This window comes from Triturus cristatus, chromosome 5_1 (genome assembly GCF_964204655.1).
Source record: "Triturus cristatus chromosome 5_1, aTriCri1.1, whole genome shotgun sequence".
NCBI classification, from domain to species: domain Eukaryota; kingdom Metazoa; phylum Chordata; class Amphibia; order Caudata; family Salamandridae; genus Triturus; species Triturus cristatus.
In genome coordinates, this window is record NC_140587.1 from 910,548,317 (window position 1) to 910,574,615 (window position 26,299).

The 26,299-nt window shown below is 46.8% G+C and overlaps 1 protein-coding gene across 2 annotated transcripts in view; it reads left to right on the forward strand.

Annotated features, from left to right (window-relative positions):
• The window catches only part of ATP9B (ATPase phospholipid transporting 9B), a 2,296,170-nt gene that overhangs the window by 1,989,226 nt on the left and 280,645 nt on the right, over positions 1 to 26,299 (forward strand). For both annotated transcript variants that reach the window (XM_085605931.1, XM_085605930.1), the window contains exon 17: positions 21,766 to 21,858. In XM_085605931.1, the coding sequence (XP_085462057.1) occupies positions 21,766 to 21,858 (93 nt within the window). The remainder of the gene's footprint in view (positions 1 to 21,765; positions 21,859 to 26,299) is intronic.

Genomic DNA, 26,299 nt, shown 5'->3' on the forward strand with positions numbered 1-26,299 from the left:
CCAAGGCTTGGACTACTGTCTTTCTGACAACCTCAGGGAGAGGTCCAAGAATCTTGCTAAGGGTTTTTGAAATCCCGAAGCACTTGCTTCTAGGGCTGTGATCTGACTATTGAACGAAAGCTTGATATCAACCATATGCCGAGATTTTTGATTTTCGGATTATGAGTCGGCAAAGGGCAGAGCACGTCTAGCCACCGGGCAGAGGACCAAACGGATGGCTGCTTCCCCAAGAAAAGGATCTCAGTTTTTCCAGCATTTAATTTTAGACAACTGAGGTCCATCCACTAGGCCACCTCAGTCAAGCAGGCCCTTAACAGTGCAGCTGTGTCAGTTTCCTTCTGTGACAGTGTGATAACCAATTGCGTATCATTGGAGCTGCATACTGTTTGAAACTCTTATTCTTGGTGATCTCCTAACTACAGGCTTTTCAGAATATTTTGTTAGTCTTTTCTGTTACTGATTCTGCTGATTTTTCTCTATTTGTTTTAGGAAGTCAACTCTTTGCAAAACTCTTTTTCTTTTTCTCACACGTTCAAGCCAGTCAGCTTGTCTCAAGCTTCCAACTTCTGTCAGATTTGTTCCACTTGCCTCTTTTTCATCTTATCTTCTTCAAATATATGCACAATTTGCACACCAGTTAATAGAATTATTGAGATAGTATATTCACTGTAGTAAGTCAGACCTTCATCCATTCAGCGATCCTGTTAAGGAAGAGCTAGCCAAATTATTATTATTGGTAACATCTTGATGTACTCTTTTTCGAAGCTGGTTATAGGTCTGTCTGCCTATGTATCTATCCCATGAAATAACTTTAATTAAAATGTCAAACACCTTCACTTACACCCCTGTATTGGTTTCTTTACCAATACCATCCTCACAACAGAACGCGAGACCGGCCGGTGATCTTTCTTCATTCCTCAGTCCGCTGCACGTGTACTCCCAAATCATGCCATGTCTGTTTCGGCATGAACGACAATGATCTGTCTCCTGAGGAATGACCTTAGGCTTCACGACAATGAGGTAACGTGGCGTGTCAAATTATTTCAATGTGAATAAAACCATAAGAGTCGGTTTACGCTTCGCCCTCCCGGAAAGTGCATACATGGGCTGTGCGCGTCGTAGACATGGGCAGCTGCAATGTCCTCTCTGAGCTGCATCCATAGAAAGTTATTAGAAGAGAAACACAAATAGCATGATCAGCTGTCCACTGTAGGCCTCCTGTTTGTTCTCTTCACTGCTGACTATATGGTCTTAAGAGGCGTGCTTTCCTGAATTAAGTTGGCACGAAATGTGATCTGTAGACATTTAAAGACATTTTAATTCAGGATATACTGAATAGCTGGACGGGATTACTGTATTTATTGGCAGCAAGGTGCTCTTCTCGTAGTTTGATAAGTATTGAGGCTGCCGACGTCACGTGCATGGAGATACAGCTGCATATTAATTTCAAAGTAAATGTGTGCCTAAGGCTATACAAAGCACTCTGATACCCATAGGGTCTTGTGTGCTATAGAAAACGGCAAAGATAAACGTGTAACTTGGAGACAACCTCAAACTGCTAAACTTAAACACTATGAGGCCAGCTGCACTAGATAGCCGGAGGCCTGCTGAGCAGTGAAAGCCTTAAAGTGGATCTAACAGTCAGACAGGGTTCTTGTGCATTCAGAGGCTGAGCCATGGGGATTGATGTTAAATCGAGGCGTGCTACACACAGACTTCAAGTCGCATGTAGGCTGAGGCTGAGAGATGAGGCCTGAGACATGCTATCTAAGAAGGTCTGTTGCACGCAGCTATACCATGCACACAGACGCAATCCCTCTGCATGCATGCAGCACCGTGCACAGCTACACTGTGCACACTTATGTAAGCCTCCTGCACGCACACAGAATCGCGCACAGCTACAACATGTACACAGGCGCAAGCCTCCATCATGCTAACAGCATTACACGGCTGCAGACTCTGTGGTGCTCACTGCTACATAAGGAACGAACCTGCAGTCTATCATACACGGACAGTAAGGCCTACTGCCAAAAGGCAGTGTAATAACAGCTGGACAGTTTGAGGCCTTCTGCAAACGGGGCCAAGACCTGATGCCTGCAGTGCTCTGAGTCAGGCAAAGATCAAGGGCACACTAAACTCAGCAGTCACTAGTCTGTCTGCAAACTTGTGTAACTCATTAAGTTTACTTTTAAAGGAGCACATGGGTGTTATTTGTGATATTTAAATGTTTCCCTTGCCTTCATTACTTGAGTTTGCTCGTGAAAAAGTGTCACTCATAGGCGTTGAATGTCACTCATACTTGAGGGGAGGCAATGATGACGGGAGGCTAGCTGCAGCGACACACCTCCATCTCCATCTCCCTCGATGGATCGCAGTCTCAGGGATCGACTGTATTGCACGAGGGTACTGACGAGTATCACAGCACGTAGCTGCTGGCAGGAGATGCTGGAGCTCGCAGTTCGGCTGACTGTGGCCTCGCTAGCGCTCTTGTTTTTCAAACATAACCGGAACATTAGATCCATTAAAAAGAACACAGAGATCCGTTGGATGGCGACGCACGGTAGCAGAACTGCGAGGGGAGAGGAGCGACTGTCCTCGGAAATAGCGGAACACAAGCTGGAGGTGGCCAGCCTCAGGACAACAACGGAGCTGTTCAGGCATCCGAGGAGGCAAAGCAGCGAGGTGGAACCGGCAAGGTAAAGAGTGACCTGCATTTGGTGAAAAAACAAACTGTGACCAGACTAGGAGGCAGTATAGGGGGGGGGGGGTTGCTCAGCCTTCTGTTGCTTCAATGTTTGCCAGTATGACAGTGTCAGGGGCTACACTGGAGAACACTGAATCCCTAGATTCAGGGGGGGGCAAGACACTAATAGAGGAAACCCAGCAGGAGGAGGAGGATGCTAGGGGGGGAATAGAGACCAGTACCTCTCTTACAGACTCCACTGGGGTTCAAGGAATGAAGGCTCTACCCCCCAACAAAAACACTGAACTGGTTGAAAAAGAGACCTTACCGCCAATACCTAAATACACCAAAGAGGCTAGCCACAGAGAGGAGTCCGTGAGGGAGAAAACAAGGGCAACACCACTTGTTGCAGTAAGCTCTAGACATTTACGCGCGCAAGTTGGCACCTACACTCCAGAAAGTCACGGTGGGGAGAAATTCTATTCACTAACGGAAGATTCAGAGGTATCAGAACATGAGAATGAGTCACTAAGCGGGGAATCTCTCTCAGAAGATAGCTCTAGTTCTTCAACCAAATCAACACTAAAAAAAGAACTTCAAGGAACAAGAAGAAATCCAGAAAGGGGAGCCTCAAAAGAAGCATGCAGACACAACTGAAGTGGGACTATTCCGACGCACAGATATGGCCCCAATGTGAGAAAGGGGATGAGACTACAGGAACTATAGAACCTACTCTGCTAACCATTTTAACTTCAATTAAGCAAATGCAGGAAGAAAATAGAAACTAAGGGCGCAGAGCTAGGGTGGCCTCAAAAAAGGTACAAACAGGAATTCGCAAACTAAACAAAACCTGTGGGGAGATTGCGGACCGCCTGACCATGGTCGAGATGCGGACAGAGGCCCTGGAAGCAGACGTAGAGACAAAAAAGATGAAATGTATGGAGCAAGGAGCGGCTCTGACAGATGCAATGGCCAAACTGGAGAGTTTGAAAATCGCCAAAGGAGGAATAACCTGCGCTTCTTAGGAACACCAGAAGGTCTGGAAGGGACAGATCCTAGAAACTACATTGTTAAACTCTTAAAAGACTAATTTCCAGACCAAACAAATTGGGAATGGGACAGGGAAATACAGCGGGCCCATCGCATCATTTTCCTCTATTCAGGAAGAAACAAACACAGGAAGCAGGAGAGAAACCGAGAGCAATGTTGGTTTTCATTGGCAACTTTCTGCTGCGACAAATGATATTTGACAAGGCCCGCCCTAATGCTCCTAAAGTTTGCAACGGGGTTACATATTTTGTGCGTCCAGATTTCGCACATGCAACAGTTGAAAGACAGTGGTGCTTAAGACAACTCTTTACCCCATTCTAAAATCTTGGAGCAGAGGTCTTCCTGCAAAACCCGTCCAGACTTAAGATAAATCTAGGGGGCAGGACACATAACTTCACCTCGGAAGTGCGAGCACAGGAATACCTTGAAGAACTAAGGAGGGGAAAAAAGTGAAGGGAAAAGACACGACATGCAAATAAGGACTGGAAATGAAAAGAATAGGCGAAACATGATATAACAAAAAGGCTATGAAAAAGGACTGGAGACACTCAGAAATTGTGCAGTCAAAAGTAATTCAAATTTGTTTGGGAGGGAGGGAGGTGGGGGGCAGTGGGTCTGCCGTACATCACTCAGGTTTGCCTGATTAATTTCTGTCTGGGGAGGGTGGGGGGAACGGAGGGGACGGCTCACACAAAGGGTGGAACAGGTGGAGTAGGGAAGGTGGCGGGACCAGATAAAATTAGAGAATGGGGAGGCTAGGAATAGCTACACTAAATATTGTTAAAAAAAGGCAAGTAGTGGCGCAAGGGTTGTAATTATTGCAGGCTGACATTGTCTGCCTGCAAGAGACACACCTGAATGGGACTCAAAAGGATGTGTTGAAAAGTCTAGGGTATATAGTAATCAGGGCAGAGACTCAGGGAACTCATTCAAGGTGGGTTGCAATACAATCTAGAAGGAACATTTCAATGCAATGTGCCAAAGTTAGATCAGATGGGTTAGGCCGCTGGGTCATTGTAAATGGGAAAACTCCAGATCTTCCGAGCTTCACTCTATGTGCTATTTACGGCAGCAATGTGGATGATCCTTCCCTACTGGAATGGTTAACTAATGAATTGGCGCAGTGGCCTCTTCCAATTATTCTGTGTGGTGATTTTAATATAAAACTTGAAGCGAAATGGGGTTAGGAGCAACGATATAAAGGGCAAAAGCCTAGGGTATATCAAGCATTATGTAATCTATGTCAGGTACACGGTTTAGTGGATGTTTGGTCGGTCGAAAAACCAGACGAGCATGGGTTCACTTATCACTCCGCCCCCCATCAAAAACACGTTAGGCTGGATTTCTTCTTCGTTTCCCCCTCTCTATTGGGTAAAAGTAAAATTTGTCGACATCCCATAGTGCTATCCTATCATAGCCCTCTGGTGTTACAGCTAGAGCAAGGAAGAACCTCCAAAGGAATGTCAACATGGACCTATGAAAGGGCTCTTTTACTTGACGAAGAATATATTGGCCACCCAAAAGAATGGATCCCTGACTTTTTGCAAATAAATAAGGGGACGGCCTCGCTGGGAGTAGTCTGGGACACCTTAAAAGCCGGAGTGAGGGGCGAGACGATCCAATACTCAGGCAGGAAAAGAAAAAAGGAAAGGGATTGATGGAACACTAGTCTTCTGAAATTAGCCGAGGCAGAGGAAAAAGTAGTTGATGCCCTAAGACTGTATCAGGGGATCGAAAAAGCGCAGGAGGAAGTGACCCTAGCAAAAGCGGGAATCCAAGGGGATTTCTCACAGAAAGCTATAGACAAAGCACAAGCCCATCAGGAGGAGGTGTACGAATGGGGGGAGATGGTGGGCCACTTACTAACATTTAGAACGAGGGTAGTGGCGACACGCAGTGAAATTCCATCAATAAATGTTCCTGTGCGGGGACCAGTAACAGAATCTAGTGACATACGAGCAGCTTTTTTCAGGTTTTACCAGGTACTGTACCTGGAAGAGGTAGAAAGAGAGAGTGGGGAATCAGAAAGCCAAATATACAAATATATTGATGCATGTGAGCTGGAAGTTATGACGCAAAAGGAAAAGGCGGCTCTGGAGGCCCCGATAGTTTGGGACGAAATTGAAGAGGCAATGTAAAACCTTCCTAGAGGAAAAGCAGCAGGACCCAATGTAATCCCCACTGAATTTAATAGAGTATTTAAAGAAGAACTTAAAGAAACCCTGGTTTCCGTGTTTTTACACACAGCAGAAGGGGTGGCGCCTCCAAAAACCTGGGCACTGGCAAAAATTATAATATTCCCCAAAAAAGATAAACCTGCTCAGGAGTTGGGCTCCTAATGACCGATAACATTGATCAATGGAGATGTTAAAATATACTCTAAGATACTAGCTACGCAACTTTCACATATCATCAGCAAATGGTGTACGAGGGACAACATGGTTTTATTACCGGTAAGGGAACTATAGAGCATATACGAAAAGTTATTACCCTTTTCGATGTAAACCAAGTGACAGGAGACCCGATCCCAGCTATTTCCTTAGGTGCCGAGAAAGCCTTCGATCGGCTCTTCTGGCCATTTTAATGGGCAATAATGCAAAAGAAGGGAATTGGGAACAAATTTGGAAGAGCAATACAAGCCCTGTATACAGACCCAGAAGCCAGTGTACTTATTAATGGCACAATGACCCAACCTCTGAAGATCACAAGAGGGACACGGCAGGGGTGTCCTTGCTCACCCCTCTTGTTTGTCCTGTACATAGATCCCTTTTTAAAACATCTTGAAACAGCACAGAACATCATCCCGATAATCAGCCATAAGCACAAGAGTAAAGTCTTGGTCTACGCAGACGACGTGGCCATAGTAACACCTCAACCGGAGCAAGCTATGAAAGCTATTGAAGAGGAGGCAAGACAATTTGGCATACTTTCAGGCTACTCCCTGAACCGGGAGAAAATGCAAATAATTATAAATGAATTTATTACGTATAATGATAGCCGAGTAGTAAAGAAGGCAAACTATCTGGGAGTTAAAATTAATGCGAATCTGGATCTGGTGGTTAAGGACAACTTGGAGAGCTGTGCTGTGGAAACAAAAACAGCGCTTAAAAAACTAGACCACTTACACTTAACTCTTATTGGTAGACCAATATAATTAAAATGATTTACTTTCCTAAATTTTTATATTATTTTAGAGCAATTCCATTGGTTTTTACAAATGTTTGGTTTAAAAAATTTGAAAACATTGTTGCACAATTTATTTGGTCTTATTCTCGGCCAAGGAGAGCCTTCACATTTTTTATCTCTACCCAAGGAGCTGGGAGGCTTAGCCCTCCCGAAACTTAAGCTGTAGTGGTGGGCAACCTCACTTACTCACTTCACTACACTATTGTGCATCGACTGCAGTACAATGGTAGCTAAATCCCCCACCATTTGAGAACTTGTGATTGGTCACGATGCCAGGGGCTGCCTTTGGCATCAATTAAGTTACGGATATTACAAAAGAGTCCGATTTAAGACTCTATTAACGGCCTTTAGAATATGGGGTACTATAAGGCGTATAAATGGTTTAGGGGACTTAAATAACCACAACCCACTATGGCAGAATAGGAATCTACCAGAAATGTTCAGGGACATACACTTTAAGTCCTGGTTCAAGGCTGGAATCAAACAGATCGGTTGCTTTTATACCCACGGGGGAATTAGATCATATGTGGAATTGGCCTCTAACTATGGCCTTACACACAAGGATTTCTTCAAGTAACTACAGATTAGGGACTTTCTACAAACAAATAGGGAAAAGATGGATCAGCAAGGGAGAAGGGAACTAGTGGATAGAATCACCCTGCCCCCCCCCCCAGAATAAGAAAAGTCTATAAAATACTGAATGAGGGACCCAAAGATGACAAGTAAATTTGCTTCAATAGATGTCAAGAAAGATTGGAGATCATGAGGAGTACGTTTCAAATGATTTTTTTAAGCACCCAAGCTATCCTAATATCGGTTAACCTGCAAGTTCAATTTTACAAGACCTGTTTTGGATTGTACTATACCCCAAATAGAATAGCGAGATGGAGTGAGGGGAAGGGAGCCTATTGCCCGCGCTGCTCCTTATACAAGGCGGACATAATCCATATGTTTGCAACTTGCAATAAACTAGAACCCCTGATTAGGGATATAAATGTGTTTTTAAAGGAGAAATTACACCCGCAGGTTGAGCTGGATGCGCCGGCAATCATGTTAGTAATATCGACATTAACTGAACAAAAAGGAGGGGCGCTGATAATTATAGCAATGGCAGTGTACAGGCTGTGCATTGCCACAGCCTGGCTAGATCTGATTCTCTTGTCATTGCAACAATGGGTGGCGCGGCTGCTGGCCATATTTAATTTAGAAAAGTCTATCTACAAGCACAGGGGCCTTAAGGCAAAAAGAAGGGGACTTGAGATTTGGAAGCCTGTGGTAGACTGGGTGGAATAGCCTTTATAGACCTGTATTAAGCCTCCAAATTCTTTTTGTTTAGAAGAATAAAATGTTGAAGAATTAATATACTATTTATTACACATCAGCACTTGACACGAGGCACTTTAAAACCTGTTAATCCTGTTCATAATATAATGAAAGATTGTTTGAAATTATCTTAGCACTGTAAGATTGGAATAATATATGGTTAAAAATTAGCCGGGGGCGCAAGGGATAAAAAAAAAAAAAAGAAAGTCACTCATACTTGCACTGAAATTATGAAAATGTCACACATAGCAATCTAAAACCTTGGCAGCTATGATTAAGCAGCTGAGCACTGGTGTTAGTTACCCTCGTCGAGAGTGATCCCCTGGGACGCTATAATGCGTGACTAATGCATTTTAGTGTGTTGATGTGCACACCAGCACTAAAATGCGTTATTTAGGCCATTTCTTCCAAATGCCAATTCATTATGGAACGTATTAATGTTTTTGGGATGAAAGCCGTCAGCAAAACATGAATATTTTACCAACAACTCAAAGGAGGTGCTAACTCATTTGCAAACAGGAAGTTTGGGACCCCTCCCCTTTCTTAATTTTGACAAAAACCTTTTGTTAACAAAAAAGGTTTGTGTAGCTTTCCATTTTTTTTAAAGCATTCCCATTTTTCTGCATGAAAAAAAAAAAGATTGCTTTATTTAAAATCAATCACAGACATGGTGATTTACTGATCTCTGCAGCCAACCATCCCTGTGGTTGTAGCCAGTCGTAGTGAATGCTACATTTCCTAGCTATCGTGGAGAAAAGTTAAGGATGCGGAGGCGAGGATTATCTCTTTCCATTTTATTGCTCAGCAGCCTTAAGCAGTTACAACGAAGACTACAAATCCCATGAGTCTTTTCACAGATCAAAATGACCATAGAGGCAGTCCCATATAAACAACATCAAGGAACAGCACTTCTATTTCTTCGGGCGAAACACATGATCCAGCGTGCAGTTAATATTCTTGTTTCTGATCAGATCCTGATATTAAAGGAATGGTGTCAGCCTTATGGGAACTAAACGTTATCCCTGCATTAGAACGCCTATGAAGCTAGTCAATCAATATTCAACAATAAAGATCACATAACAAATCCAACACAAGCACCGTCTCAGAACCCTCCGAAAGCTCAATACTTGACCAACTTGAAGCTTCTCAACATCGAGGGAGGGTAGGAATAACAATTACGCGGGTGGGATAATCCTCGCCTCCGGGTCCTTAATAGAATTAAAATTTTCCTTCACGATAGCTAGGAAAGTTTGCATTCTATCTCAGGACCGGAGGCTTGGATTATGCTAGTTCAAAGCTGATCAACAACCATAGAAGCCATGCCCAATCCACTGCTCTAAGGATGTCCTCCGAGTGCCCTCCAAGGACAAAGGCTTTCTAAGCCATGGCCCCCCTTGCTGAATGGGCCCCGAAAGCAGAAGTATCATTACCCGCTTCCTGGAGCACCCACCTCACCCAGTGGGCAATCGTTGTCACGATTCACTCCCTGTGCTCTCGTTCCCACCACCAGGGGGGCGAATTGTGGGGCTTTGCTATATTCTAATATGCTTCCAGAAACTCCCCTGTATGCATATCCTGACTTTCAGGCATTTGGACATCATTTAGGAATTGACATCCATTCCCAATCCACGCTGGGATTTGTGGAAGCCAGTCTGCTCATGCTGGAAACTCCATTACCTACAATCCCCTGCTCACTGCTTTGTCTCCACCCCTGCAGGCCAAGGATGGGTAGAGGAATTCAGCTCACCTGTGGCTGGCTGCTGCTAGCCTGCTCACACCTGATGCGCATGAGTACTGTGAGCTCTTTTAAGCCCCACCTCCCTTCAGCCCAGTGTTGGTCATTGTTGCTGTTTTCCAGTGAGACCAGTCCTTGTTCCTGAGCCGTTGCTATTCCTTGATTCCTGAGCTATAGCTATTCCTTGTACCTGAATTAGCACTGCCTCCAGTGCTACCTTGTTTCCTGAGTTCCTGAGCTATAGCTATTTCCTGTACCTGAATTAACACTGCCTGCAGGGCTACCTTGTTTCCTGAGTTCCTGAGCTATAGCGATTCCCTATACCTGAATTAGCACTGCCTGCAGTGCTACCTTGTTTCCTGAGTTCCTGAGCTGTAGCTATTCCTTGTACCTGAATTCCTTGCTACCTTGTTGCCTGAGTTCCTTAGCTATAGTTATTCTTTGTTCCTGTTCCTGGGCTTCAGCTATTTCATGTTCCTGATTTGCACTGCTTGCAGTTCTCTCTTGACTCCTTGTTTCCTGAGCTGTAGTAATTTCCCTGTATCTGAACTAGCACTGCCTGCAGTGCTACCTTGACTCCTGAAGCTTTAGTAATTCCCTGTTCCTGAACTAGCACGGTCTGCAGTGTTACCTTGACTCCTGAGCCTTAACTCAATTCTTGTTCTTGCCCCAGCACTGCCTTCAATGCTACTTTGTTTTCTTGATTCCTTAACCTGCCTATTCTAGTACACCCTTGTAGTCTGCTCTTCTGTATATCCTTTTCCAGTCCCTGCCTTTCTTCCCCTTTCCTTGGTTCCAGTTCTAGTTTGCTGCCTTTCTATTCTGCTGTCTTGCTTCTGTTACCTTGTATGTTTGTTACCTGCTTTCTGCTAAGTGTGCGCTGTGATTTCCTTCCTTTCCTGTTAAGCACTCCTCCTTGCTAGCTCCTTGTCTTTTGTGCTTGTGTTTAGTTCTACCCCTTTGCTGTTACTGTCTTGTGTGTTGCTGTTTGATCGCCAGGACCTGTGGACACAGCTGACTACCTATGTGGTGTTACTTGTTCACTGTGAGTATTGTCTTTGAGTTACATTTATAACATCACCATAGGTATAAGATCCTCAGACCCTGCCTTTGCATGCATATCCTACATGTGGGTATTTGTAGTCAGTATCTGTAACAGCAATTGTGGGTGAGAAACTTACTGAGCTTCAGTCTTACCATGTGGAGCTCCTGAGTGCTTTACCCTACACTCCCCTTTATTTTTAATGTTGTTTCATATATATGTCTTGCACATTCGTCCTGGGTGTAGTTATTCTGAATGCTAAATTGCCTCATGAGTGCCCTTCCTTTCTGAGTCTTACCCACCTTGTTCACTTGTACAGGTTTCCCCTTTGGATCCCTTTTTCTCCTCTGACTCCCTGTATGATCCTGGGCAGCGCTGTACTCCTCTTTCTGTGAATGTTTTCTACCCAGTTCCCAGTCCTTGCCCAAGTCCCTGACTGTGTTCCCCACATAGTCCCGGACAGTCCCTGACAATCGTGGCAGCTGTCACAGCTTTGAAAGGCTTCTTGAGTGAAAGAAAAAGTTGTGATACCCCTGGAGGTCTGTATTCCTCCGTTATCATCTCGTATGTCCTCAGTCATCGCACGACACACAACTTCGGGTGACCTGGGAAGGCCGGATAGTGACCCACTCTAATGTTAGACTTTGTACGTTGCGCCACCGTGTACGACACCCCTTCCGGTGTGAACACCCGCCCCGACACCTCCAAGGCTCGGACATCCAATACAAGATCAGGCTAAGAAGCATTGCCAACTTACCTGTCAGTTCCTTATGGAAAAGGCATTGCTTGTCCTGCTAAGATTGTAGTAGACATAGCACCGTATTAACATCCCACAAAGAGGCATACTTCGGAATGGGATGGAACGACAGGTGTATGCCTCTCAGCAATCTACAGACTAGGGGATGTTCCCCTACCGGAACATCGTAAATGGACAAGTGGGCTGCTGAAATCGCTGATCTACTCGTGTTAATAAAGCTATAGGCTAGGCCTTGATCCACTAACTCCGATAGGTAGTTGACCACATGGATCACATCAGCCCCCACGGGATCCAAACCATGTCACACACACCAGCGAGACCACTTTCTCCAAGATGATCGGAAGCGTTTGAGCATAGATTCTGCCCATGCCTTCCTGATAAGGGACGAAGCTCTTGCCGAAAGGCCCGGGACCGCCCAATATCCCCTGTAATCCTCCAACCCATGAGATGGAGGCTGCCCTCTCAAACTAGAGGGTGCAAGTTGCCCTGAGCATCTGTCAGAAGATGAGGAGTCCGGGAAGTAGAATTTGAAAATCCATAGAAAGTTCTAGAAGAACTGGTATGCCAGACTTGAAATTTCCAATGTGGCGTCACTAGAATTACCTCTGCCTTCTGCCTCTGGACTAAAGCCGTGAGCCTGGGTATCATGGCGAACGGGGGAAACGTATAACCGCGGAACAGGGTCCAATCCTGCAAGAAGGCATCCGTCACCTCCGCCAGGGGGTCCGGGCGCCAGCTGAAGAAACGGGGAATCTGAAAGTTGAGACAGGATGCAAAGAGGTCCACTTGACATGGACCCCACCGAGCCATCAGTCTCTGGAAGAGCGACGGATCCAGCTTGCCAGCGCTGTAATCCTGTAGATGTCTGGAAAACCATCCGCCGTCTGATTGAGGGAACCCGGAAGTTATTTTACTGTGACTGACAGATTGTGAGTCAGGCAGTGTTCCCAGAATTCTCCGGCCAAGTCTGCCAAAAGATTGGAACGAGTGCCCCCTAGTCAATTGATATATCTCACCACCGAGATATTGTCCATCTTTAGTAAGATGGCGCAGGAGACGTTGTCGGCTGCCAGGCTGCGAATCGTGAAGGATCCGGCTAGGAGCTCTAAGCAATTGATGGGTATAGATTACTCGTGCTCGGACCAGTGCCCGCCTGTAGTATTGTCTCCACAACGGGTACCCCATCCAAGGCGACTGGCGTCTGACTCGATCACTAAGTCCAGTGCTGATCTGTAAATAGCCCTCCCATTCCAAGCCTGCATGTGTTTAAGCCACCGGAGGAGCTCCGTGCGCGCCTCCTGTGAGAGGAAGATGTCCTGCGAATACGTGAGACCGCAATGCAGGTGTTGTGTCTTCAAGAGTTTTAGTGCCCGATAGTGCAATGGGCCCGGAAATATTGCTGGTATCGAAGATGAGAGTAGGCCGACGAGCCAAGCTAGATGACATAACGAGAACTTCTCTCTCGCTAGGGTCCGACGCAATTCCCTGCGGATCAAATTCATTTTCCGTTAGAGTAACTTGAGACACTACCGGACCGTATCGACCTCGAGAAGCCCAAGAAAGACATCTGTTAGGCCGGAACATAAACCGATTTTTGATTGTTAAAGCCGAAACCCAGGCTCTGCAGGAGATTCTGAGCCATTCGGAGTTGTGAGGTCAGAGTGTGTTTCACCTGGTGCATCAAAAGGATGTCGTACAGTTACATGATGAGACGAACCCCTCGAGCCTGGAGCCATGGCCGGCCTCAGCACCTTGGTAAAGCACCAATGAGATGAGGATAGCCCGAACGGCAGACCCGTAAACTCATGGATGAGCCCGCCCCACTGGAATTGAAGAAATCGTCTGTGGGGCAAAAAATAAGTATGGTAAGGTAGGCATCTTTTAGGTCGAGCCGTACGAGCCAGTCGTTGGGGAGCAACACATCTCTGAGAAGATGGATACCCTCCATTTTATCAGTGCGGTACACCACCCATTGATTGAAGTCGTGGAGATTGATTACCGGTCTGAACCCCTTGTCCTTCTTTTCGACAAGGATGATATTGCTGAAGAACCCTTCGGGGTGTAGGGAAGTCTGTACAATGGCTTTTTTGCTTAAGGGTTCTTGAACGCCTTACTGGTGGGTCCATCAGGTGCGTTGTTTGCTCCTTGGGCGTTGCCTCTCCCCCGCGTCCTTTGCTGCGTCCTTTTGAGGGATAGAACCACCCAAACTACTTCTGATCCTGCCACTGCGTGGAGCGTTTGGTCTGGAACTTGTGGTGTTTGTTGTTATAAGGACAGCCGTAGGAGAGTCCCCTACCTCTTCCGGCCCCTCCAAAAATCTGCTGGCTAAACACTTTCTTTACAGACTGTTGGGCTTTGTCCAGCGCATAAAAGGTGTTAACCAAACGGGATAACTCCTTAATAAAAGGCTCTCCGAAGATACCACCATTGGCCACGGCTCCGGCCTCGGTAGAGGCCAGCTCGCCCAGTCTTGGTTCAATTTTGATGAGCAAAGAGTGTCTGCGCTCAGTCGATAATGCACAGTTGGGGTTGCCAAGAAAACATAGGGCTCTCTGCACCCAGCCCGAGAGGATCTCGGGATCTATCATGTGGCCTGTCTCTTTGGTATCCTCCGCCATGTCCATGATCTTGGTAAGTGGCCCTAGGATGTCTAAGACCTTTCGGCCCAGACCCTTTTTAGGGTCTTTAATGAACTTGCCAATGAAGGTAGCCATTTTGGGGTCAATTTCTGGAGTACCGCCACTTTACTCAGCAGGGAAGGCTGGGGACCTTCCCCTTTTAGACGGCCCAGGACCTCCTGGTCCATAGGCTTCCGAATCCGGCTAGCCACATATGATGCCACCAGGGGCGCCGTTATCCAGTCCGCAGAGCGGGGGTGATATATGTCCTCCAGGTTAAGTAAAACTGAGATATCTACAGAGTCCTGAGTATGAGGTACCTCCAACCGGGGTTTCTTCACGCCCCCTTCTGGGTGCCAGGGTCTGCTCAGACCCAGTTCCTCATCTGATTCTCCATTAGGGACGTCTGTGTCGGCCCCGGTATCTCCATCTGCTCCAGGGTGGGGACAGGAATCGTCGTCGGGGTCTCCTCTGGTTGGGAATCCTCAAGTCTTTCTAGATCATCCAGACGTCTCTGAACGGAAGGCCTGGCGCAACCTCTCAAAGGCGTCGGACGAGGTAAACCCTTGGTAGCCTTAGTCAGGGCTTTGGCCTTGCCCTTACCCATCAGAGGGCTCCCTTGCAGTGGGAGGTACGGTCTCAGACCAGTCACCCTCAGTAGAGGAAACCACCTGACGCCGGACCGTAAACTCAGTGATACAGCAGCTCAGGCGTTCAAGGGCCGAGGCAACCGCCCTTTCCAGTGATGCGTCTATTGCATCCATCAGCCCCAAATGAATGAGGAGAAGTGACTGATCCTCCTCCTCAGGCTCCCAGGGATTAAATACACCCGCCATTATAGAAAATCACGGAGGAAAAAGGTGGCCAATAGGGTTAATCTGAACCACTAGAACGTTAGAATGACCTAACACAGGTCACTAGGGGTAATTGGTTGTGCCAAGGTTTGTAACATAACTACAATTTGAAACTGAAGCTGTGCGGAAGAACCGCACTTCTGGAGCACGTCACGGGATACAAGCACTGCTAAAGCCTTACTAACTGTTATCGCTCCAAGGCACGAGGAAACTAACAGTGCGCTCTACAGGAAACTGGCATCCGCGCCGCCGGAGCCGAGTAATTCCAACAATGAGGAGGAGCGCCTCCTCACTCCCTCAGCCTGCGTGCGTGCACGCCATGCCCTCTATTGCGTGAGTGGGGCACCGCAATTGAATGGAGCAGCCCTGCCGCACGTTAGGGAACTTTAGGGTCTAATCGGGTCGATTAACAGCGCGTCCACAAGGACGCTCTCACACCCTGATGAGACCGAGGAATGGGCTTTAAAAATAACCTGAATGGAGGAGCGGCCCTGCCGCATGTCAAGGGAACTTCTGGGTCGGATTGGGTCTATTAACAGCGCGTCCACAAACGCGCTCTTACACCCCGATGAGGCCGAAGAATGCTGTTAAAAGTGACCTGATCTGAGTCGCGAGTTACCGGAAATCCCCCTCAGGCCGCACTCATTTTACAAAGCCTGACAAGGAGGCCCACAGGCCAAAAGGTTAGCACCAGCCCTATTGGAACGCACAAGCGCAATGTAAATACAATAATAATAATAACACATATATCCTTTACTAAAACCAAAACCTCAATACTATGTTCCACACAGAAACAACAAGATCAAGGAAAAGTACTTATCTGGCTGCTGAGCAGCGAGGAAAGAGGAAGTGCTGTTCCTTGATGTTGTTTATATGGTAATTTTGATCTTTGAAAAGACTCATGGGATTTGTAGTCTTTGTTGTTACTGGTTAAGTCTGATGAGCAATAAAATGGAAAGAGATGAGCATAATCCGAGCCTCCGGGCCTGCCATAAAATCACAATTTCCAACATACCGCATGAATATTGATGAGGAAGGTTGAATTTTGACCCACCAGGATTATGTATTTTGTGAACTGACCTATTAGTACATAGCTTGGTTTGCAAAATCCAGAACGATTCGGTAAAAGTCGGTGCGCAATAAGTGGCCACTTTTACCCAACCACTTCTTTGTACTTGAAGCCCTAAATTAGCTTTTTCAGGATCACAAATTAGGAATGATTCTTTGAAGACCTACACTGTTGCAGCATGGGTAGAAAACTACAGATGCGCAGCACAACATGGCAGTGTTGTTCAGATGTCAAATACTTGAGCTCAGAACAGTCAACTGCAGTGGTGTCTGGCACAAGTAGGAGCCGTGGGGCGGCAGGGTTTTGGGGGAAGTGGACAGACAACGGGATAGGTAAAATTAAATAATAAAAAAACACTTACCTTGCATCATCTGTTGACTTACCCCCTCCCACCCAGCCCACCCCTGCCCACCCGCTCTTACCTGTGCCAGTCACCACTGGTCAACTGAATGGGGGTATGCACGTTTTTGTGAATTTTTGACATTACGTGTCCATATACTCTTAGACTCCAACGTGATTGTTAGAGAAATAATAATTTTTAAAAACCTAGTCCTCCAGATCATTGCTTCAATATGCACACCTAAGAAGTATTGCTTACTTAATAGCAGCTCTTCTGAAAGCACGACCAGAGTATCTCTTACTAACCAATCTACTGTCAGTGGGTGGATGCCAAAGTTTCAGTTTCTCAATAGCGAGCTGACGGATGAACAATGGCTCACACGAGGCGTGCACACGAATATGGTGTCACTAAATGTTACTTTCCAATTGATAACTATGGCTTACTTAGAAGTTACATCTCACGTCGTAATGCAGAAAACATTAGCCCTTCGTGTAATCCCAGGGTTCAGGTTTAACTGGCTAAAACTGGTTTTCTGCGCTATGTTTGGTAGTACCCTGTGAGGAATGTGGACCTAATGACATTCTGGCAGTAACCATGTCTACTAACGCCCAGTTAAATCTCCAGACAAGGCGTGTAACTGCTACATTTAGAACCCAGATTTGTGGTGTTGGCCCTGTCTGAGCTAAAAGGTGAATCATTTAAGGAAAGATGAGTTATGCTCCCTCCTAGGTAATTGGGAGAAAATGTCATTTCAGCACGACATTTTCACCTATCAATTTACAGTACATATATGTTTCCTTAGTGTTACATTTCACATGTTTATACATTTTCGGTACAGTGGGATAGGGCGTTTGCCAGAACCATGTAATTCCCATCCAAGACCTCAGGTTCTGAAGTTGGCACCCTCCTCCACTCATGGTCAGAGTATAGAGTTTGCAAGTGCAACATAGCATTGAATATGTAAATTAATCGTAATGCGATGTTCACTTGGGTACCTGTCTGTGTGGGGCAGGCAGTATACACCTATTGATGTTAAATGCTTAATGTGCTGTGCAACATGCATGTATAGCTGTGAATTGAAGTACTATCATCTAAAACAATCAGGCACATGCATCAAGCCAAAATGTGGTCGCAAAATTAGCGATTAGCAATTTGCGAGTGCATTGTAGCGTTTCCCAATGCATCAACCAAATAACCTATAATCGCAAAAATACCGACTCGCAAATACCAGGAATCCAGAAATAGCGAATCGTTATCAGCGAAAATATTAAAAGCGTGAGCAAACAAAGAATCGCAATAATTAATCGCTAAACGATGCATCAAAAATCGCAAATAGCGATTTTACCAAAAATCACATTTTTGCAAGTGCAGATTAAGGAGAATCAGAAGCAGGTGGTAATTTTTTTGTTTTTATCACTACAGCTGATAAGCTGGTGAGGGGTATTGCAACTGACCAATGAGTCCATAGAGGACGCACACAATGGCGGCACACTACGTGTTTGTGAGGAGGATGAGGATCCATGCAGCAGGCCAGGACAGAAGGAGATTCCAGGAGAGGATATTCTGCCTGTGCATCACTCTGTTGTGACAAACTGATGAGGACATATATGATTAGTACAGGATCAACGCTGCCATGAAACTTTACCTCATAGCTGAATTCGAAACACTAATGCAGCGCAAGACACGTAGAACCCATGCCATCCCTCCCCATGTCCAGGTGTAATGTTGCCTGCACCTACTTGCATCATGAGGTTTCCAGGGGGTAGTGGCAGTAGCGGGAGGGGTATCACAAGTCTCCCTCTCACGTTTCTTTGGATCCTTCCTGGCTGCCATGATGACTCTGATCCACAACCACATCAGCCTCCCCACAACCCAAAGGGAATTGAACCCACCCAAACTCCATTCATATCGAATTGCACAGTTCCCTAATGTGATATGATGCATAGATTGCACCCGCGAGCCATATGTCCACCAGCAGTCAATGAGTAGATCTTCCGTAACCGGAAATCGTATCACTCCATCAATGTCCAAGCAATGTGCAATGTGAATAACTTCATGACCGACATCGTAGCGCAATATCCTGGGAGCATCCATGATTCATACATCTTCCGATACATTGGCATACACACACGCTTGCTCAGGGGCGGATATGGCGAGGGACACCTGCTAGGTCAGACAATATACTTATGCACACAAAATCATTCTGTAATGGCAATGCATACCTGACACAAACACATTCCACACTACCCTGTAGGTGACAGTGCATACGCCGTGAGGAACTATATCATGACTCCATAGTTGAACCCAGGCTCCCAACAGGAGCAGCGGTACAACGCAGCACACACCAGGACAGGTTATGTGATTGAACGGACATTTGGATAGCTCAAGAGTCGCCTCCACACCCTGCACAGACCTGGTGGTGCGATGCAGTACCAGCCAGTGACCTGCAGTAGGATAGTGGCAGCATGTGCAATGTAGCACAACATAGCTACCACGAGACGCATACCCATAGATGCCTACGGCACTGCGGACAACCAGCCCCCTGTACACCCACGACACCCGCATTCTGCAATCTCAGCGGAGGGGCAGTGGAAACGTGCACACGTCACCCAACATCACTTCAAAGGTACGTAATCATGAGACAGAAACTATCATTCTTTACATGCAAAGTTTTCATTTGCACGTGAACATGGACTGTTGTGTGTCTAAACATACACGTAGCTTAAGGGTACATTCACGGCATGTACCAAGGCACTAATCAAATAAGGATTCGGACTTCATTACCAGTCCCTCTGTATGCCCTGACCATGGTTACGCCACCATGGCTAATTGTCCGGAGGTATGTGTGTGCTCAGCGCTTCCTCCCACGCACACCGAGGCGTCTTTCGCCTGCATCGGCATCCCCACCCATTGGTGCAAGTGTAGGTGTCGAACGACGTGTACTACATCTCCTGCCAGTGCTGACTGGCGCAGACATGCTGCTCAGGCTGGATGCCCCCTCACTCCCCTCATCTCCAGTGGCATTGCTGAGGCCACCTGCATCAGCCTGGAGCTATTCAACAGCAGTGGTAACTTGGCCAAGGGCCCTGGCCACGTCCCCACAACAATGCCCCATGTCAGTCTGCATTGCCACCGACCTCCATGCACAAATTATTGTTGGATCTTGTATATCCAGCCAGGCTCGCCATGAATTGGCGATGCCTCCTCCTCTCGGTGTTGTGTCCCTCCTGCATCACACGCACGAGCTCATGCAATGTGGCGTTGGTGTGCCTGTTGCCTTCCACAACTGCTTGAGTGAGTTCACTCACGCGATCTGCCATGGTGGAGAAGTTCTTGTTTAATTTAGACATTTGCAGGTTGATGGCTCCCATGTGTCGTGCCTGCTGGCGCTGCACCCTCATCATCTGCAACTCGACACCTCCCCAGACATTTGGAGTCGATGCCTCCTGTGCTGATATGTGGCCCCTTGCCCTGCGTCTTCGCGTCATCTGGACCGGTGTCTGCTGTGTGGTGGTGGTGGACCTGACACTAGGCAGGCTTTGTGCAGGTACCCTTTCAGGTTCCGGAATGCTCTCCATTGGCTGAAGGGGAGGGACTGTAGCCCTGCGTCTTGTGGGTGCCTGGGATGTGCTGGGAGGTGTGACTGGTATGGCAACGGCAGTCTCTGCAGTGGTCTGTGTGCTCTCCCTGCATTCGCTCTCATCAGTGTCTCCTTCCTCTGCACCTGTGGTGTGAATCAGTGCAAGATTAATATTTGTTTGGGCTAATGTTTTGCAACATGGTCATTTTGTTAGCTCTTACGTTCTCACTGTCTGTAATCACTGTCTGTAAAGCTTTTTTGGCACAATGGCCACACAAAGTGCAATGTGACTCACTAATTGGTTCAGGGGACTACGAATCCCATGATGCATTAGTAGCTGTATATGAACTGTGGCCTGGGGTTGATTACAGCTGCTTGCCTTCTTATTACTGTATGGGCGCTATTATTATTTACATTGATGGGTATATTATAGTGCCTCTTACCTTGTGTACTGCAGGCTGCGCCGGATGTATCCATCTGCGTCACTCCCACTGCAGCTTCTGGCAGAATTGTGCCCTCCACCAGGTCCTCCAGGGCTGTGTTGTCCGGGACTGTTGAGGGTCCTCCTCCAGTGCTCTTTGCCTCCTTCAGCACTCTTTGCCTCCTTCAGCCTCTGTGCAATTCGCTCCTTGGCACGGCTCAACAGATCATACCAGCGTTTTTTTTAACTCTTCAATGCTGCGGTGTGTCACACCCACAGCATTGACTTTTGTTTTTATTCGGTTCCAGACGCGTCTTTTCTCAGCCTCTGGGACTTTTAGGGAGAGCTTCCCAAAGAGCTTGTCATGGCTCTTTACAACCTCTTCAATGAGGTACTCGAGTTCCCTCTCACTGAATTTGATCTTTCTTTTTCTGGCCCCTGCCCCCTCCTCTGCTGATGTGTGGGCCATTTCTGGTGTTAGCAGTAGTCTGGATAACAATTCTTCCTTTGCACAGCTCTCCACAGGCACTCTGCTTCCAGCTCTGGCTTCCTATGGGCACAGACTGCAACATGGGAAGAGTTACTTCCTGGTTGTGAGGTCATCAGGCTGCTCCCAATGAGACTCGGTAAAATTGCGATCTCACAATTAGCGATTTTGCAATTTGCGATTTCGCTAATAGCGATCTCGCAATTTGCTAGATCGCAATTTGTGTGTTGTCAGCGATTAGCGATATTTTTTGTTTTCTCGCTATTGCGTTTAGCGATTTTTTGCGAATCGGTAATTTTTCAGTATCTGCGTCATGCATAGGAGATACCGAATCCTTATTTGCGATTCCTTAAAAATCGCAATTAAAGACTCACTATTTCTTAGCTTGATACATGTGCTTGTTAGTCCTTTGATGCTTTTTGTCTACTTCCGAGCTGATTCTGTATGTCATATCTATTCAGTCACTTGGAATGATACTTTGATTTTAAATATGAAATATAAATAAAGTATTTTAAACATATATCCCATATGCTTTGACACTAAAAAGTAACTGCTCCAGCCTGCTTAGGAATATTTTAATGTTTAACAACAAAGTGTCTTGCGAATGTTTGCTATTGCAGGAGGAATCTTCTGGGGAAATCACATTCTACATGAAGGGTGCAGATGTTGCGATGTCCACTATAGTCCAGTACAATGATTGGTTGGAAGAAGAGGTAAGAAGTAATATCTAATAGAAAAGAAATACGTGTTAAAGTTGCACTTGAATGGGAAACACTAGAAAGAGTGTTAATTGGTTATTAAGGTCATAATTGTTTGTGGGTATGCATACTTATCTGCTTCTGAAATCTGACTGGCTGTCTTCACTAGTATACCTCTTCCCTTGTGTAAGATGTGTTACAGCAACCCCATTATTAAAATAAGTATATCTGGGGGGTGGGAAGGCGAACTCATAAAGATTTGTGGAAAAAAAGGGTTGCCTGATGGATGTGGACCGCTGAAGTGACCCACTCATTTGACCACTCCCGCATTTATGACAGAATTGCCCATCTTGTTCAAACTTTCCCATGGTCCTCCGTTCCCCAAAAAAGCAAAAAGGTTCAGAGCGGAAGAGAAGCACACAGATAGAGAGGTAAGGAAGGAGGAAAGGTAATGGAGAAGCAGTGAAGATTCAAAGGGCAACCATCGATTTATCTACTCTTTGTGCCTAGTCCTCCCAGAGAAGCCAGTTTAACTCTTCAGTTTAGCATTACAGGGCTTTTTATTGTACATATTAGCTATGGCATATATCCCAATTCCATTTAATGTCGTCATCATTTCCAATTTCTCTCCAAAATGTTTCAACCGGAAATTTTAAAACAAAGACTGGAACTTAAATTCTTGTAGAGGTTTATTAATCGTATTCCATAGCACAGTATTGAACCACAGAAAGAATCAATGCATTGAAAAATATATTCCAAACTTATCACAGTAGTACATGAAAGATATGTTTGGTATGCCGTGTCAAAGGCATTTCTTGCAAAAACGCAACATGAATGCTGTTGCAACTAGATAAGCCATATACAAAAGAGGGGGAAAGGCAGCTAATAAAGGTCCAGTACCCACGCTCCTAAAACATAATCAATAAATCCAGAAGGTACTGGTTCGAGGCATATGAGCTGCAGATTACACACTTTTGCATAGATCGCCATCTGGTGTTGGGCCCGGATGTTTGCCGTTTGTTTTTCCTCTTGGAAAGTCTTTGGAAGTCACAAGGTCGGTGACTCCTCCTTTGGATCGTTTTGCGCATGGGCTTCGGCTCCATCCTCAGATTGTTTTTTTCCGCCATCGGGCTCGGATGTAATCTTCGCGCTCCGGTTCCGAACATTTTCCAGTTCGACGATCGAAGCGGAATCCTCACCTCAAATCGCGGTATTGTTTCGATCGCGATCTCCTCAATCAACGCACCTTCTCACCGACAAATCTTCGGTTCCAGTCGTCGACGGCGGCCTTCGGGCATACCCAAGCTCCGGTCCCGGCTGATGGAAAGAACTCCATTCAAGAAGTGCCCTCGATGTGGGTCCAAATTCCCCCACACCGATCTTCATGAGGTATGCAACCTCTGCCTCTCCCCTGAACACGAGGCTCGAGACTGTCCGGCCTGTAAGTCTTTCCGATCGAAAAAGACTATTCGAGACCGAAGAGCCAGAAGGAACATGGCATACTCCTCGACCTCCGTTCCAGTCGATATCTTCGGAGACGACATCGAAGATCCTGGGCAGCAGCGCACCGAAGACGACCTCGTCAGTGCTTCCGAGGCTGACGAATCCGATGTGGAAGACATCACTCTGGCGCAGAGGGTCGTGAGTACTATACTTCCCCCCACACCCGCGCCAACACCCAAAAAGGCTTCGGTCACGCCTTCGCCTCCGGGCCTAAGCAAGACCAGAGATACTGCTTCACACACCCCACCTTCGGGCCCGGTGAAGAAGCCAAGTAAGCCTTCCGGCGGCTCGGGCTCGAGCCAGCCTACCAGCGGTGCCGAGAAACACACTTCGGCACCGAAAAAGAAACCGACCTCTACCTCGACACCGAGCTCCGCACCGAAGCCTTTGGGGTCGAAACCTAGCTCTTCCGTACCGATGCCATCTTCGGTACCGACCAAACCCCATAAGGGGCCCTCGGCACCGACACTTCCAAGCCGAAATCCATCTCGGCGCCGACCAGGAAATCGGAGGTTCACAAATCCGGTGCTAAGCGCACTAGCACGGAAAACCCTAAAAAGACATCGGCCCCGACGTCTTCGACGCCGACGGACAAAACACTTTCACAGGAACTATTTACACCGGATCCCTTGCAAAAGACTCTCACCAAGGATCCAAAAACTGGACATTTGGCCCTCTCTTCCAAAAAGAGACATTTGGACAAACCAGCTCTGCCTCCACCTCCAAAGAGGAAGGACTCTGCTACCTCTCCTTTCAGAATACCTTCCCCACCTCCTACACCTTCTCCACCTCACCCCCCTCCGCCCTCTCCACCCCCACCTCATCGCTCTCCGACCCCGTCTCCAGACGATGATGATCAGGGGGACCCATATCACGATATAGGGGATGTGCCCCAAGACCCCACCCCTACAGGATCCCCAGACCCATGGGACGACTACAATAACCTAGATATCCCAGACGTCCCACAAGATGACCTTTACCCTTCCAGGCCATCTCCACCGGAAGACTCATTACGGTTCCACCATCTACTTCAAAGGGCGGCACACTATCACGGGGTAGAGTTGCACACTGACCCAGTGGAGGAGGATTTCCTCCTCGACACATTTGATACCACACATAGGTCTACCTCCATACTACCTATGCTTAAGGGGTGGTAAAGCATGCGCCAGAGGTTTTTAAAGACCCAGTTAGGGCCAGGGTCATTAACCCATGAAATAGAAAAAAAATACAAAGCTGCCCCCACAGATCCTGCCTATATCAAAGGGCCAGCGCCCCTGGATTCCCTAGTGGTTTCCACTGCACGAAAAAGAACAAAGTCCCAGGCGTCAGGCGAAGCACCACCACCTGACAAAGAGTCAAAGCTACTGGACGCATCAGGAAAGCGCACTGCGTCACAGGCAGCCAATATATGGCGTATCGCCAACACCCAAGCGCTATTGGCCAGATATGATAGGGCGCATTATGATGAATTGGAAAACATAATGCACCACCTCCCTGAAAAATATAAAACTAGGGCCAATGAACTAATTCAAGAGGGTAAGACAATCACTAACACCTCTATACGCTGTGTCTTAGATGCAGCAGACACAGCCTTCAGCGCCATTAATACTAGCGTCCTCCTCCGTCGCCATGCTTGGCTAAGAATATCAGGATTTAAACCAGAGGTAGAAGCCTCCATCCTTAATCATCCCTTTGACCAGGAACACCTATTCGGCCCAAAGGTAGATGAGGCCCTCGAAAAAATGAAGAAGGACACGGATACGGCGAAGTCCATGGGAGCCCTACAGTCACACCCTCCTAGGCGCTCTTTTCGCCGCTCTTCCTTTCGGAGTACATCTAGAGGCTACTCCTCAGATAACGCGTCTACTTCCTACAAATCCCCCACTCAGTCCACCTTCACAAGGGGTTATCAAAGAGGCGGCTATAGGGGCAACAATAATAAAGGCAGAGGCAAAACAAATACCGCCCTCTCTGCCACACCGCCTACCCAATGACTTCCCCCCGCTCCCTCCAGACCATCCCATTCCGGTCGGGGGCAGACTTAAAAATTTCCTTCATGTCTAGGAGACCATCACCTCAGACAAATGGGCGACCCAAATTATTCGGTCAGGATACTGCCTGTAATTAACATCTACCCCCCCTAAACATTCCACCCAGGCAACGCCCAATGTCACAAGAACATTCCACATTACTAAAGCAGGAGGTAATCTCCCTCCTGCAAAAACAGGCAATAGAACACGTTCCCGTCAATCAGCAAAATTTAGGGGTCTACTTCCTATATTTTCTAATACCAAAAAGGGACGAGACTCTACGACCTATTCTAGATCTCCGGCCCTTAAACACATACATGCACTCAGACCATTTTCACATGGTAACGCTTCAGCAGGTGCTTCCGCTCCTCTCCCAGAACGACTTTCTCACCACACTGGACTTGAAAGACGCATACTTCCACATTCCAGTACACCATGCCCACAGAAAGTACCTCAGATTTGTAGCGGACGGACAACACTACCAGTTCAACGTGCTCCCATTCGGAGTCACAACAGCACCACGGGTATTCACCAAGTGCCTAGCGGTAGTGGCGGCACACCTCAGAAGACAGCACATTCACGTCTTCCCATACTTGGACGACTGGCTGATAAAAGCCACTTCATCCAACCAATGTGTACACCACACCGCCACTACAATCCAACTACTTCACCAACTAGGCTTCATGGTGAACCACCAAAAGTCCCAGCTAACACCATACCACATAAAACAATACCTCGGTGCCACCATAGACACCTCAAAAGCAATAGCCTACCCCAATCCGGCCAGGATTGCAAGCATTCAGGCGTTGCGACGAAAATTCGTACTTCAACACTCCCTTCCAGCAAGAGTGTTTATGCAACTGATAGGGATGATGGCCTCTTGCATTTTCATAGTGCCTCACGCAAGACTCCAGATGCGTCCA